Source organism: Micrasema longulum, unplaced genomic scaffold (genome assembly GCF_059751315.1).
Source record: "Micrasema longulum isolate JH-2025_06_02 unplaced genomic scaffold, ASM5975131v1 h1tg003256l, whole genome shotgun sequence".
NCBI classification, from domain to species: Eukaryota; Metazoa; Arthropoda; class Insecta; order Trichoptera; family Brachycentridae; genus Micrasema; species Micrasema longulum.
In genome coordinates this window covers 56746-73275 of record NW_028280340.1, presented here as the reverse complement: position 1 = coordinate 73275, position 16530 = coordinate 56746, and the positions used below count along the sequence as shown (strand labels likewise).

The 16530-nt window shown below is 30.5% G+C and overlaps 1 protein-coding gene across 6 annotated transcripts in view; it reads left to right on the top strand.

The window, feature by feature from the left end:
* LOC148270916 (lipid scramblase CLPTM1L) overlaps positions 1-16530 on the top strand; it is a 45431-nt gene that overhangs the window by 19802 nt on the left and 9099 nt on the right. For 2 of the 6 annotated variants that reach the window (XM_088242047.1, XM_088242051.1), the window contains exons 2-12: positions 6035-6163; positions 9169-9432; positions 11666-11837; positions 11997-12107; positions 12808-13032; positions 13537-13664; positions 14119-14274; positions 14409-14590; positions 15552-15697; positions 15836-15972; positions 16169-16310. In XM_088242047.1, coding sequence (XP_088098173.1) covers positions 6043-6163; positions 9169-9432; positions 11666-11837; positions 11997-12107; positions 12808-13032; positions 13537-13664; positions 14119-14274; positions 14409-14590; positions 15552-15697; positions 15836-15972; positions 16169-16310 — 1784 coding nt within the window. In that variant the 5' untranslated portion in view covers positions 6035-6042. Of the gene's footprint in view, positions 1-4153; positions 4403-6034; positions 6164-9168; positions 9433-11665; positions 11838-11996; positions 12108-12807; positions 13033-13536; positions 13665-14118; positions 14275-14408; positions 14591-15551; positions 15698-15835; positions 15973-16168; positions 16311-16530 lie in introns of those variants that run through there. The other 4 variants (XM_088242050.1, XM_088242049.1, XM_088242054.1 and 1 more) reach the window with 4 other exon arrangements.

Genomic DNA, 16530 nt, shown 5'->3' with positions numbered 1-16530 from the left:
CATGATCTTTGAGAATTTTTTTCACTAACTGAAAAGATAAAAAAAAAAACAAAAGTTATTGATTCCTAGAAGAAAGTTCAAATTTTGAAGACGTATTTTTTAAAGTATTTTTTAAAGTACTTTAAATATTCCATCAAAGTATAACATTTTAGCATTTTTCAGGCCACCCCCCCTTAAATATCAATCCACTTTATGTTATTTTATCATACTGTGTGGGTTTTTGCTAATCACGTAATATTACGCAGCGGGCTCGTGGTTCGCACAAGTCCAGTCTCCAGTTTCTGTGAATGTACTTTAGTAAACAATATAACGAAATGGAAGAATTCTCATTGTTTTATTTTTTTTAAAACTCTTTAAACCAAAAGGTTTTGAAAAGACCATAACCCGACTCACAGAATCTTAAATTTAACGCTTCACACTATGACATTACAATCTGCGTGTTCTGTTTTGAGATATAAATAGTCGTCATAGTAGATATTTTCGTAACTCCAAAACAAAAATACTTGAATGTTCGAGAATGATAATTAATATTTGGTATCTAGGGGAAAAAGTACCTAGATTCTTATATTATATTAAGTAGGTAAGAGTCCAAAACGAAAAGTCTAGTTGCTCTTTATTTGTTTTTACTTATAATGATAAGAATTATGTCAAGTCAGTTCAGATCACAACTAAAATCTCACTTCTTTAGATTATCATACCCTCAATTTTAAATCAGAAAATATAATATGTCACTTTAGTTCAGTTAGAATGTAAATTAAGTATACAATTGTAAAGCGCCCTTGAGGTGATTTTCACAAAAGTGGCGCTTTATAAACCAGCCAAATATTATTAGTATTATTATTTTGTACGTTATAATGAATTCGTCTTTATGTATCATAATTTTTATTTTTATTTTCTTCCTGTTGACGCCCATGGGGCTTTTACATTATACATACTATATAATAAGAAAAAGTTACACACTAAACATAGTTAACATTTTTTCAAGTATAAAAATTAAATAAAAATATTATTAAGATTTAAAAATAAAGTTACATAGTTAACATAATACACTATTAAGACATAATACATACATTATATTATGTTTATAATATAAGGCATATCAGGATTCAAATAAAACATAATTATAATTTTTTTTAAATTTTTTTTTACACCGGTAAACTAAACTTTAAAGTGAAGTTATTTAAAATGTTGAAAACTGAAAAGAGTTTTATAAACTAAAAATATAAAACATAACACGGGCCAAATTTTAAGCATACATAAATACGATCGAGGATTTATTGACTAGACTCAGTCGCGTCGGTCGCCTGTAGTACTTTGGTCTTGAATATGCTCAATGAGTAACGAAATATATCAACATCGCCATATTCATTACCAAGGCGATGAAGTCTAGCTATAGGTGAATTTACATAGTAGTTGTGCCCGCTGGACACCTCGACAAACACCGACTTATTTCGTGTGCGACGGGAAGGTATTTTAATATTGACCAGTCGCGTTAAATCAGGGCTGTCCAGCGCGCCATTTACAATTTTATATAGGTTTACTAAATCGGTTAAGATTCTCCCATTCGAGAGAGTAGACAATTTTAAATTATTTGATAGGAAGTTGTAGTCGATTTGGTCAACGGGAATATTAAGTTTAAAATTTATGAAGCGAAGGAATTTATGTTGGACTTTTTCTAATTTTATGTTATGTATTTTATAGCAAGGTGACCAAATTATTGAATTATACTCTAAGTTACTCCGAACTAAGGCAACATATAAAGATTTAAGCGAATCGATGGAATTAAAATCCTTCACCGTTCTCAGCAAATATCCGAGACACTTCATTGCCTTGTTAGTAACTGCATCAATGTGTGGAGCAAATGACAACTTGTCATCGAACACTATACCTAATAATAATTTATCTCAATAGGAAAATGTCACATACTACGATTACCGATAAAAATATATGAAATAGATTTAGAATAATCAATTGTATTTTCAAAATCAATATGGATATTGTAGAGAAATGTAAAAAAGAAATTCAATAAAAATATGTTAGTAGAAAAACGCGACGTGTTTGGCCTTGGTTGTTGTGACGTCAAGATCCATGAAATTCTTCTACAAAAATTTCAATGGTAGGAACAAATAAACATGAATCGTGACGTATTAGGGGCGTGACCAATGGAATCACCGTTTTTGCGGGAATTCAAAATTACAAATTTAAAAGTAATTTTTATGTTACTAATAATTAGCAAAAATTTTTTTTTTACTGGTCAGTATTTCTTGGACCTTAATTACTTTAAAAATGTTTTTAAAAAAACGTGATATTTCCCTATCGGATTATTTGGTGTTGCAAGGTATTTCGAGAAAATGTTAAAGTTGTGAAAAGTTTAACTTATAAATATCTTGTCTTTTAAACATAATTATCGCTCGAATAAAATAAACATATTGTACAGTAAAGAGGATTGAGATGAATAGTCATTATCGGCATAAGCAGATATAAAATTGACTTTGACATAGTTTTCAATTTATTACGTCAGTGGCGAGCCCGAGAAATCAAATGGATCTCCCTTTCAGCGCTGACGGCGTCAAAGTAGTGAAATAAATAAAACACATCAATTAGGCATTTGTTAAAAAAAATTAACCGCCATAATACAAGACATATATAATATTAGAAACCTGTTTGAAAAAGTACCTATTAATTGGCTTATATTTTTAACGCAATTAAATTCCACTGAACGGTTATCTCTTATACTTGCAATGAGAAAGTTCAGTGTTTTTTATTTATTTATTTGTTAATAGACTATTAAACTAAACCAAATAATTATTTTTTTTATATTTGTATCGTATATCGCTATGATTTTTTAATGTTTTTCTCTGAATCACAAGTTCTCTTCAGTAAGTTCTGGTAATTGGTGAGTTGGCTTCCCGTGACCGGAAATCCATCCCAACATTCTATAATTGGTTGATTCGTAAGAACTTGTGACGTTTGTTCAAAGCAATTCATTTTTATATTTTTTTTCATTCATTTTCGAGAAACTTCGCACTACAATCTTAAAAGCTTTAATTTTTACCGCGTGCAAGAAAATATTTTTTATATTCAATTTCACGTAGCACTGAACTTCCTCATTGTAATTATTAGTTTACTTAATTTTTATTAGTAATTGTTTTAAACGCGTTTTTTGTAATATTTTATTATTTACTTCCTCTTCCCACTTTTTCCATTCTCTCTTCCTTCCCTGTTTTCCCATCCCATTTCCCCTAACTCCAAATGAACAAATGAAGTATATGTTATGTATATTTAAAAATTATTTAGATACTGTCCCGTGCCTACGCGAAACCCGTAAAAGGGGAAATAACACGTTTTTGTTCCAATTTTAAATTAATAAGAGTCTATGAAAAATACTGCCAAGTAAAAAAATATTATTTTACTACTTATTAGTTGCATAAAAATATGTTTGAGTATATAATTTTATATTCCAGTGAAAAAAGTCCATTGCATTGAACACGCCCCTTAAACGTAACGATTCGGGTAAATTTTGAACTTTGTTTGCGACTGTTTAAATTTAAATAGAACATCGTTACGAATCTTGACGTCGCAAGTCGCAATTATCAAGGCCGAACATGTCGCGTTTTTGTAGGGACATATTTTTTAATAATTTATTTCTTAAAGTTAGGTTTGAAAACATTTCTGCACAATTTCCATAATTTTATTTTTTTTAATAAAAAAGAAATATAATTTACCCAAATATTTCAATTTTGGTGGCCATTTTCAACGAGTTGTAAATAACTCACTATTAGAAAATGGAAATCAAGTTGGGCCAGAGGGGGGTTCGAACCTCGGACCTCTGATCCACACTAGACACGGGACCACAACCCGACTTATTTTGAAAATACAATTATTTTTTCTAAATCCATTACATACTCGTATATCATATCATATTTTTATCGGTATTCGTAGTATGTGATATTTCCCTATTCATCTAGTTATTTGTTGTCACTTTGAATGTATTGTTCAATTTTGGACGACTGTATTGGTTTCATTACATAAATATATGTTAAAAATATTTTAAAAAATATATTTTCCCGATTGGTGAAAAATCAATCATTTATTGGACTCCACCAATAATTTCAAGTACGCATCTGTTGAATGATTTGACTTCGACGGTGGTATAGTTGCGAGTTCGCGACTTCATCAGTTTGTCAGTTTTTTATACTCGTAGTAGTGAGTATTGAGCCAAGTCAGTCCTCTCGCGCGTTCATTTCAGTAACCACTTCGTGATACATATATGTATGAACTAATAAAACATTATTCAACATAAAATTGTTCATAATATATATATTATCATAGTAACATAATTCGCGTGTTGAAATAGGCCCAATGGAATGTGTTTATTGTTTTGAAATAACCTCGCCCGTAGGTATAATATATATGTTGTTACTAACAAGTTTGATAACATCCATTACGTGAGTTGTTAATGCTATAGCTAAGCACAAATTATACAATTTTGACACTATGTAAACTAACACTCGCTAATAAAAACATGAAAAATATTAGTGCCTTAAAAATGTGAATTGAAAATTTTGGAAATTATCAAGATATGTATAAAACAGTTATCGTTAGGTTAAAGGTGGCCAATAGTTACTATTGGCCGCCTTTATGTTTATGTTACTAGTACACTTGTATATTTATTATAATATTGGATCAAATTTTCAAAATGTATCCTTAAAAAATCATAAACGATTTGAAATTTTAAATAATACGAATGGTTTTCGATGTTCGAGGATTTCATCATCTAAACGAGGTAATAATCATAAAATTGAGACACTAGTACCTTCTGTATACTTTAAACGATTATTTGCATTTTTACATTTGATTTTATAAAACAAGTTTTTACTTCTTCATTTCAAATAAACAGATAAATTATTTCATAGAAAATTTGACGGAAATCTAAAAAAATCATTAAAAATGCAAATTTCAAAATTACCCTTGCTCAAAAAATATGTACATTAAAAAATACATAACCTTGTCATTTTGAAATAGGCGCCCGTCCTAGGTTAGGCCTATCGCCCGCCAAAATGACGTAATTTTAAATCACAACAATCCATTTCCTGTCACGTGAGATCGATGTTTGAAGGTATGAAGTATGAACTTGTATTTATGTAGGTACGCATTAAAACTGATAGGCTTTTCGTTGCTTCAGTTCGTTTTTATCCAACAGACCAAAACACAAATCTGCAGAAATTGAGCTTTAAAGTTTTTTTACGAAATAAGCATAAATAATGACCACAACTTAAGACGAAATTCGTTAAAAAAAATAATTTTTTTTTTAAATTTTTATTAAAAAAATAAAGGCTTTCTCAGAACTGTAGACATCCTTCACTCAATGTCGTTAAAAATTGTCTGTTGGACAAAAACAAACTAAAGCGACGTTTTGCCTATAAATAATAATACAAAAAATCTAAATAATATTTTGACCCAAACACAAGAGCTAGACCAACCTTAAGTGTTTCATTTTTCTACTGAATGTATTGTTTATTTATGCTAAAATAAAGGTTTTTAAAAAGAAAAAAAGAAAAAAAAGAATAAAGCTAAAATAATTTAACTCGACGCATTTTTTTGGAAAACCAATGTTCAATAATTTAATCGTTTCTTGTAAATTAGCGATAGGTTAAATTTTACAAAAAAATGAAATATTCGAGAACGAATGCCCTCACAATCCTCTCGCTAAATATTGACAATAGTTTTTCAATACCTAAAATTTTACATTATTTTCCTCCCGATTTAGGAGCTAATACAATTCATTTAAAGTTTAAGCAAATATTTTTTTAAAGACTCCCCGGGCCAATTTTATGATAAAAGACTGTTGCTAAAATTACCGGCGAAGTCAGCTTGAATATAATAGTTATGCGCATCGGTAATATATTATTACCGAAATCGATAATCCAATCATAATCAAGTAGGTCGATAATTAAGCCTTATTTATCTTGACATCTAATTTTAATAATATATATATAATATAACGCTTATTTTATATTTTGTTTCCTCTAAGATTGAAAAATGGATGTAACAGCATACTTGTTGGAGCCTATTATAGCATTTGGGATATTGGCCGCCATCTACTCGGTATTGGTTTTTAATTCTTCGGGAAGGAAGAAAAATGGACATTACTCTCTTCCAGGTAAAATATCTATTCCGACATCCTTTATTCTTGACATTAAAAAAAAAATATGTACCTACTTAACTTTCATATTATTTTCAATTGTTATAGGTGTTAATTAACTACCAACATTTCTTTGATGTCACAGTTTTTTACTAGTTAATTTCAGTGTATAATTTATTGTACAGACCCACAAGTATAAGTTGGCACGATCGGAGGGCGCTGAAGTATATTTTAGGGTTGCCAGACTAAAATGTTTCCAGATATCGTGGGGAATTTCGGAAATTAAAAAAAATATACACATATATGCATAATATATATTGAATGAAAGACGTATCTTATGGAAATCATTTAGGGATATCTAAAAATGCCTTCAGCTAAGAAACATCTCCAGAAAATAACTAAAGCTTTTTGTTTCTTTAAATATAATTTCATTATTTGCATACATAAAATACAGAATAGAGTAAAAATCTAAAATTAATAAAGAATAAGAATTAAATATAAGTGTAATCAAACAAATGGATGTCTGACATATCACCATCATCAAAACTTTCACTTCCCGTTGAGTCTGAGTCCGATTCAGTGTCACTATTAAGTGAAAAAAGAAATTGGTCTCTGAAGTTTAGGCAATCATCTCTTTTATCGTATTCTTCTTCTACCCGGTTGACGTGGTCACAGTGTGCTTTCAATTCCGCTGAAGTAATAGATTGAAATGCCTCTTTCATTAATTTTGGGATTTCTGCTTTGTCCCTTCCAATATTCTTTTCTGCAACCTTTCTTCTAACTGAGCTCCAAATCAGCTCGATTGGGTTCCGGTCACAGTGATACGGAGGCAACCGCAAAACTCTATGGCCATTTTGATTGAGAATATTGTCGATTTCGTACACTAGAGGCTTTTTATTAAATTTAGTAATTTCTAAAAGAGCCGGTTTACGCTTTGTAAGTAGGTACGACAAATTATTTTCCAATAGCCAGTCGCGCAATTCTTGTGCCTTGTTATTTTGAGTGGGTGTTTTATTTAATTTGATGCTATGGTATGGATCATTGTCCACAACAATAATGGATGATTCCGGTAAATTTGGCAAGAGTTTCTCAACTAGCTTTCCGAAAATTTTTCGCGTTCATCTCATCGTGATAGTCACCACTTTTTGTATTTGATTTAAAAACCAAGGAAGCATTTTCAACAAAACCTGCTTCACTGCCAGCATTTACAACTATCCACCGCGTACCCAATGAAACTTTTTTTTTTTAATTCCGGGTGTTTCATTAGATTATCAGCACTTATTCATTGAATATGATGAGTGGATGAATGTCTCATCAAGGTATATGACATATGACTGGTCGTCTATCATTACTTAATCGGTTCATTTTTAATTCGAATAAAAACCGTTTCCCCCATGCTTGGATATCATTCCATCTCATCATAATTGCTCTTTTAGAGTGACATTTTTTAAATTTGAAGTTTATTTCCAGGAGAATCATTCTTAAAGTTTCACTGCTTCCTTCAAAATTAATATCGCTTCTCAGATCAATAAGAAGTTTAGGAATGGTAGGTACTTTCTTTTTTACTGCACACAACTTTTGAATTTTTTGTCTGATGGCACAGTAATCAAAGTTGTCAATTTCGATAGTTTTTTTCTCTTCCTCTTCTTTCCAGGAGTTGTTATTTTTGTTGAAGAAGCCTCGAATTTACTTCCTTCGAGAGCAATTCTCTGAACAGACCGTTTAGATACACCTACAAAAAACAATAGTTCCATATTAAATATGGATTAATGAATTTATAAAACACATTTACACAAATCTATTTTATTTTTTATTTACTACACAAAATCTGTCTATTAAAAAATGTCTTTGAAAAAGTAGAGTAATTAATCTTAAGGTATGACAACACCTACCGATCATAGCAGCAACTCGAGCGTTCACTTTTTCAAATGGACTTGATGGCCCATCATTTCTTCGTTCCCTTTCACAAAATGCTTTAACTTTTAGAATAGTCTCTCTTATACCACTTTTTATGACTTTGAGCATGGCTAAAGGGTATTACTTTGGGGTTTGTTAGCGTAAATAACTTATAAATAAAACACAACAACGATGCCAGCAAAGATAAATATCATTAAAAATTAGTTCATGTTTATGCCATCGCCAAATTATACTTGTGACTCTGTACACTGAATGACTTAATTTCAATGGCTAAATTTAATTTAATTGAAAAACCATAATAATCTTGAAATGATAAATATTTGTCAAAAATGAATGGTCATCGAAACTTTATATAAAAAAGTACATTTTTACTATTGACTTGTTTGTTTTTTTTTCTATATGGATAATTATTTAACTAATGAAACCATTGACAAATTAATACGTAGACGAGTCCTGTAGAGTAAAATGTTTTAAAACGTAGTGACTAGTGACACGAAAACGTACACAGAGTTACTTAGTTTGTTTATTTGGACAGGGGTGCATTTAACGATCATGCATATGCTACCAAAATTGGAGGATACTCATTTTTGGTATATAAAAATATGGTATTTTAACGTTAACAATCAACATTCGTTTTTGGTGGATCCCAATCAATTTGTTTCCTTAAATTCCTAATAATTTCGACCTATTTATTTCTTTTCACTGGATTTCGGGGAATTCAAAAATAATATTAACTCTCATTTATTACATTTCAAAAACGTATTCCTACCAGTGCAGCCTTGTAAATAAGTACAGCTTCTCAATTGCGCCGCTAGGAGTAGTTTGACGCGTACAAAATTATATTTGAATATTAATTGTTTTAAGCTTTGTTAATCGTTCACTAACAAATATTTACCAACGAAAAGTTACGTAATCCTTTTTATAATGTTTATCCAAAAAAAAATTAACACGTTTTCATGACACAAGCGGGCATTTTGGTTTCGATTCTAAGCGTCACGTTGGGCATGAGTTAAGTGTCATAATTTTTTAGGGCTCAGGGCTCATGTGTATTAATATGTCAATGAACGAAACCGTTTGTCAATTGACAACCCTTTTATCATTTTCAGACTGGAATTTCTTCTTGAAGAAGTGGTGGGCCTTTCATGTTTTAAAAAAATGGAAAAAATCGCGACAAAACGAAGAAATTAAATTGGAACCTGCTACAGATGAACCACTCAAGTTAGACGATGATACCTGCGACACGCAAGAAATATTCGGAACAAATAGAGACGGGTATACCTTACTCATTAAGTTCACAAGGAAATCACACCGAATTTCAGATTTGATTCTTATATTGACATTGTCAGATGGAACCACCTTTCATTTACCTAGTAAGTCAAATGTAAATAAAATATATTTTTAAATATGTACCTACCTCATAGAATTAAGAATAGTCCAGAAGGAGCGTAGAATCATATTTTAATACATCGGACTGTGTCCAAAAATCTCCCCACTATGTTCTACTTTCACCGCGCGCATTCGTGACGTCGTCGCGTAATGTTACCCGATGGGAAAAAATATAATCATAACACAAATTTAAGGTTAAAAAAAAAATCGGTTAATTTCTCTAAAATTTAATTGTGCACGTGGAAATATTGATTGACACAACAGAGTAGATAAGTAAAGGGTCATTTAGAGCAATTGAATTAATGAACTTTGAACTTAAAATATAAAACAAATTTTATTTGACATAAAACGGATATAAATGTCCACCACAGAGTTGTTTAATCCGAGATCTAATTTTTATTAGTTCTCTCATTAGATGAAAGTAGGGTAAAAAAAATACTACCCTGGCAACACTAACGAAATTTCCATTTCGTTTCTTCGACAATCTGACAGATGGAAAAATAATTCAATTTTTAAGTAATGCATTTGCTATTTAAACATTCGTTTGCTAATTACACATTTGGTAACTTGATTACAATAATTGTATTCAAGTAAATTATTGTTACAATTTTCCTACCTAGATAATAGGTACTTTAGTGTTGTGAAATTGTAATAGAAAAATATCACGTTTTTTTTACAATTTCAAATTAATTAGGGTCGAGTAAAAAACTTGTACTACTTATTAGTAGCGTAAAAAATATTTTTTAATTTATAATTTTTAATTCCCGCGAAAACGGTCATTGCATTGACCACGCCCCTAATACGTCACGATTCATGTAAATTTTGAACTTTGTGATCGTTTAAATTTAAATAGAACATCGTTACGAATATTGACGTCATAATTATCAAGGCCAAACATGTCGCGTTTTTGTAGGGACATATTTTTTAATAATTTATTTTTTAAAGTTATGTATGAAAACATTTTTCCACAATGTCCTTATTAATTTTGAAAACAAATTGTTTTTTCTAAATCCATTTCATATATATATTTTATCGCTATTTGAAGTATGTGATATTTCCTTATTTTACACCAAATTGATGCCCGGTTCGTTCAATAGACATAATATATATGCATATAATATAATGATGTTGTAGCTTGTGTTTCCCAACTCAACACAGGGATCTTGGCCTCAGAGAGTTAGGGATACGTTGTTTTTGTAATATGTAGGTCTTTACATGAATAAATAAAAAATAAATATCTCAGTCAATAAACTATCTAAAAATTCATACAACAATGTATTATTCATTTATTTTAACGCCTTTTAGGCTTTTACATGTTTTTACATACATATATACAAATAAAGACAGACATGTATTTTACAAATAAGTAGCAAAAAATGTATAAATGATTTTTAGAAGAAAAAGAAAAATATCAAAAATATCATCTTTACATATAAGTATAAAAGTGGAAAGAAAAAAAATAGCTTTTTTAAATATAAAGACAGAAATGTATTTTACACAAAGAAAGGAGCAAAAAATAAAAATGAATTAAGAAGAGAAAGAAAAATAAAAATCATTACATATTAGTAGAAAATATATGAGGATACATACATATATTGCAGTGGAGAACAGGAGTACATTTTTTCGTATAGGTTGTATTAAAATAATCTTAAAATTAGAAGAAGTTAGAAAAATACTTATTTAGAATACATATACAAGTCAATAAACGGTAAACAATTGAAATCAACAGTTGATAGTTCATTTACCGGGGTGGAGGCCTTGTAAATAGGATGGCGCAAAACATTTTTTGGTATCATTATTTGTAGTAGGTACCCCCAGAATAAATTCTACCTAATGGATGCAAATTTATGATATACGGTGATAAAATAAAAAACCTAATGAATGAACACTCATTCATTGAGTATAATTTGTAAGTTTTTTCATATATATATTTTTTAGTTCCGACCCTTATTATTTTCTAATTTTTTTATAGACTGCATACATGTACATAATAGGATATCTTTCAAGTTTAAATAAATATTTCTAAATAGACATTGGGGGGAAATAATTTTAGTAACACGAATATAGTATTTAAAAAAATATAAATATTATCAGCTTTCCTGATGAAATTATATTAGGGATCTAATTTATGTTTTCTCAAAGCCAATAGGCGTTTAATTTGTGCCTTTTTACTTGCCATACAACTCTTTACAAATCACTCTAAAATTTAAATTTTAGATGAACATGACACCATGATTTATGATGGATCTTCAGAAACATGGAGAGCGGGAGGACTGTCATTAGTTCTACTGGAACCTTTTATGAGATGGCGAATTATTTTCAATGGAATGCTGCGAAAGCGAAGTAACATCGGTGATAATAATCTTCAACACCTGAAGTTTAATTTTATGTACGTAGTAGCAAAACACAGTAACATTTTTATGGAGCAAATAATGTATTAATTGCTCTGTAATAGTATGTAGGTCAGAATCTGTGGCGTATATAATACTTAAATAATAAGCCAACAATATGAGTAAACATAAATTACGCTATGATTTTTATTTTGTAGTTGGATTGCAGCATCAGATCCAATAAGAACCCCGGATGATTCTAGTAATAATTTAATGGCTGAAGCGATTGCAACAGAACAGTGGAAAGACCCGAATTGGGCACATGGAATGTAAGATATTTGCGACTTTTGTGTCTACTTACAAACATTTTGCTAAATGTTATTAAATATTGGTATATAACCACTTACCGACTTTTCCATGTCTACCGGTTTCGAAGCGCACCCGACTCTTCGTCAGGACACCGATTAAACCAGCATGTAAAACCCACCATATACCTTCACCTTAGTTGTTGTACAAAAATATGAAACCAACACGAAATGCATTTTAATAAGCAACCCTTACATGTACAAATAATAAAGGGTTAAAAGTAAATAATATGGAAATATTCCACATTAGGAATGCTTTAAAAAATAATGTTCCTTTGATCAAATTATCAAACAACCTTTCAATATATTCTATCATACGATGTTCCATTGTAATGGTCATCCTATGCCTTTTAAACTCACGCCCCTCGCTTCATTTCCTCCCTCTTTTTACAACTATTTCTCCCACAACATAAAATATTTTCATAATCTGATCAGTGCATGTTTGTCCTAATCGGTGCATGTACTTATTAAAATGCACGTCGTGTTGGTTTTTATATTTTTGTGCAACAACTATGGTGAAGGTGTATAGTGGGTTTTGCATGTTGGTTTAATTGGTGTCCTGACGAAGAGACGGGTACGTCTCGAAACCGGTAGACATAGAAAAGCCGGGAACAGGTTATTAACAAATATTTAATAACATTTAGCAAAATATTCTATGTTTCAGAACACAATCTCCAAAGCGTGGTTATGAACAGTATGGAAGTATGTGTGGGACCGTCACAATGAACGACAAAGAAGAAGCTTTGTCTAATTCTATTTACGGGGTAAGACTGAGAAGATGGGAACCAGAAAAGGTTTTACTCAGCAGGTCTTTAACTATATATGGAGCTGGTTTTGATGGCGCTGCATATTATATTGGAGTTGAATCCTTTAGAAAAGGCCTTACACAGTAAGTATAGTTTATGTTATGTTAAATCTACTGTTTTTTTTTTATGCTTGTTCTAATGAATAATTAGTAGGTTATGTAGTAGTATTAGTAGGTATGTTTTCTGTTGTAAAAATGTTTTAATTCAATTTTTGTATTTAAAAACGTAACAATCAGATAATTTTGATTCCATGTTTTCAAAATCAATAGCACATATTTACTCAATTACAAGCATTCAGTTGATTACCATGTAATGGGTTAAGCTATTACATTCCATTCCCGCTAATTAAACGCCAGAAATAAGAAAATATTTCAAAGCAAGCAAGCATTAAAAGCAACACACAAAAATGACAAACTTTTTGTAATGAATTTTTTAACAATATTTTAAGTTTGTTCAAATTTTTGTAGACCACTTAAACCAGCCACTGACAGGTCAAAAGCCCTGTAGATGCCTAGACTTCAATATTATCTTGTCTAAAATGTTCTTCATCTCTGTTGTAATATGTTAATGATGAATTTTGCTTTCAGGGTGAAATTCGGAAGTATCAGACTACCCAATGGAAATGTCGAACCGATTGATGCCATTGATATTGATTTGTCTACCATTGGAGAAGACGATATGGATTTACCTAAATCATTTTCCATTAAACTTTCATGTAAGTCCTACTGATTCAATAATAAATATGATTTGACAATTACTATGCTATATTCATGAAATCGGTAAACAAAAATCACACAAATAAGGCAAGTACAAATTATTCTAGGTGTAATTATGTCTCTTGTAGTGCCACAAACACACTTGGTGCCAAAATTAAAATGGCATAAATTAAATGGCACAGTATTGAAAGCACTATTCTGTGATTGAAAATAAGTGATAGGGTACCTTCTAATATTTTATGCTCCACAAAATTACAGGGGTTTGAGAAATTGGTTCCGTAGATAATAAATTTATGAATTAATTTATATTGTAATTTTTATTTCATTTGTCATGCTATTTCATAAAGTTTAGCAATTTCAAAAATATAATTGAAAACTAAATGTAAATGGAAAATGAAATATAAATAAATACATATATACTATTTTAGTGCACAATGTGAAATAATTTTTCAGCACAATCCATGAATTTAATGCTGTTTATCAGTCTTCAAAATAATCTTAGTCGAAGTTTCAAAAACAGAAATTGGGAAAATATCATAGTTCCCTTTCAAGCTGGCTTGAATGGCTACCAAGGATCAGGAGTGTTGCAACTGGGATACCCAAATACAGGTATATTTTATATATTTTTATTTAACTTAGAATCTATTACTTTGCAAAAAAAACACTTATTTAAGTTTAATTAAATTATTATTGAAACGACACCCGTATGAATTTTATTTATTTATACTTGTAGTTATTTTTAGATGATGTTTCAAGAGAAGAACACAATATCACGGTGAAGCAATTAAAATGGTTAAGCCTCGAAGATTTAAACAGTACAATCCCTTTTTGTGTGAGTTTCAAAGAAAGAGCTTCACATTGTCCCGATGCTGTTGGGGGTAAAGGAGCTTCTCTTGGTCTACTGACTTCAGTAGCTACAAATAAGGTACCTTAATTAGTTTAATTTTTAAACATAAGTGCATATAGTGCATATAAATTCCTACATTATACGTAATACACTGTAATTATTTAATTTTTGACAGGCGCCATGGCGCAGTTGGTAAGACGGCCAACTGTAAACTGGCATTGCGGGTTTGATTCCTGCCAGTTGCAAGAAAAAAATCCAAGAAAGATTTTTTCCTCATTTGGCCTGGGTGTTGTAGTGTATTTTTCATTACCTCCTTCCATATCCCCTCTATCTCACCTGCTGACAAGCCTCTAAATAGAGGTAAAGATTTAGCTAAATAGATTTTTTTTTAAATAAAATATTTTTGATAAATTGGATTTATCCTGCGTGCAACCAATAATATGAATATTCAAGAACAGTTTGTAAAGGTGTATACATAATATGTAACTTTGACATCTTTATTAAAGGCAATATGCAACAATGAGAAACTTCAGCCCTTCGGGAAATTGGATACAAAAAATATTTTCTTGCGCGCGGTAAAAATTACAGCATCAAATTGTACCGTAAAATTTCTTAAAAATGTACAAAAAAATTTTTTAAAAATTAATAAAAACGCACTACTTTGAATGACGTCACTGGTTCATATGAACCATCCAATGATATGAGAGCTTTGAAGGATATCCAGTTTGGTCACCGTAAACGAACCAATCAGAAGAACTGTCAAAGAACAACCTCTGACGTCACACGCGGAGTTATTTCAGAAACACAAAACTTAAAAAAATCATAGCGCTGATAATACAATACATAAAAATAAAAACATTTTTTTTTGGCTTAGTTCAATATTCTATGAACAAATAAAAAAAAATAAAAAAAGACACTGAACTTCCTCATTGAAACTATTTAATTATATACGTAATTGCTGATATGATATAATAGTGACAAATTTTTGTGTAGCATTTAAGTAGATATAGGTATTTTATTAATAAAATATTTCTTCTAGTACAAAATACCAAAAGGATTTTGCATAACAGCGCATGCTCTAGAATCCCATTTAAAGCATTATCCAGAAATACAAGAGGCTATTCAAAAGATAGAACATGTAAATACTAACTATAGTGAATCGGCTCTAAAAGATGCATGCCAAAGGTACTTAGAATATTTAAAAAACATTTTTTCCTCACAGTTTTGTTGCAATACGAAACTCAATTTCTTACATGAACATAATGTTAAGCTTATAAATAATATGAAGAATGAATTAAAATGTTGCACTTTTTTCTTTTGCAGAGTTACAGCCCTATTTATAAGTACACCTATTCATAATTTAGTCAAAGAACACATAATTTGTTCATTTGATAGTTTATGCGACTCAGAAACTGACAACCTAATAACTAAAGACCTTTACTACGCTGTTCGATCTTCAGGTTTGATCTTTTATTCTAAAATCACCTTCTAATTTTCTTTAGTTATCTTCTAAAAGCAGGCACTACATCCAGTTTCCTTATTAAAATTAACCCCAATTTAATACCTAGAAAATTGCCAATTAGAAAGAATTGACATTTTAATTATTTTTATTAAAATAATGCAACCAAATATGTACCAGTTATTTTATTTATATAGGTATTGGAGAAGATTCCGAAGAACTTTCTGCAGCTGGACAAAATGCAACAATTTTAGGGTGCCATTCAGTTGAAGATGTTCTTCTTGGTGTTCAAAAATGCTGGTCTTCGCTGTTTACATTTCAAAGTGTAGAATATCGCAGGTAGGTACAATGAAATTATGATTTACTTAAGCTTTGGTTTCCTAAGCGAGTGGTGCCAACGTCTAGTGGCCGTCATGTAGTGGTAAATGACATCACTAAAATGTTGCCTATACAAACCAGATAGCGTGGGTTTCTTAGGGAGCGTTGCTCGTGCAGAACAGCCATCATAGCGGTACAAACAGTTTGGGAACGTTTATTCTCATATGGCATTGAATATTTT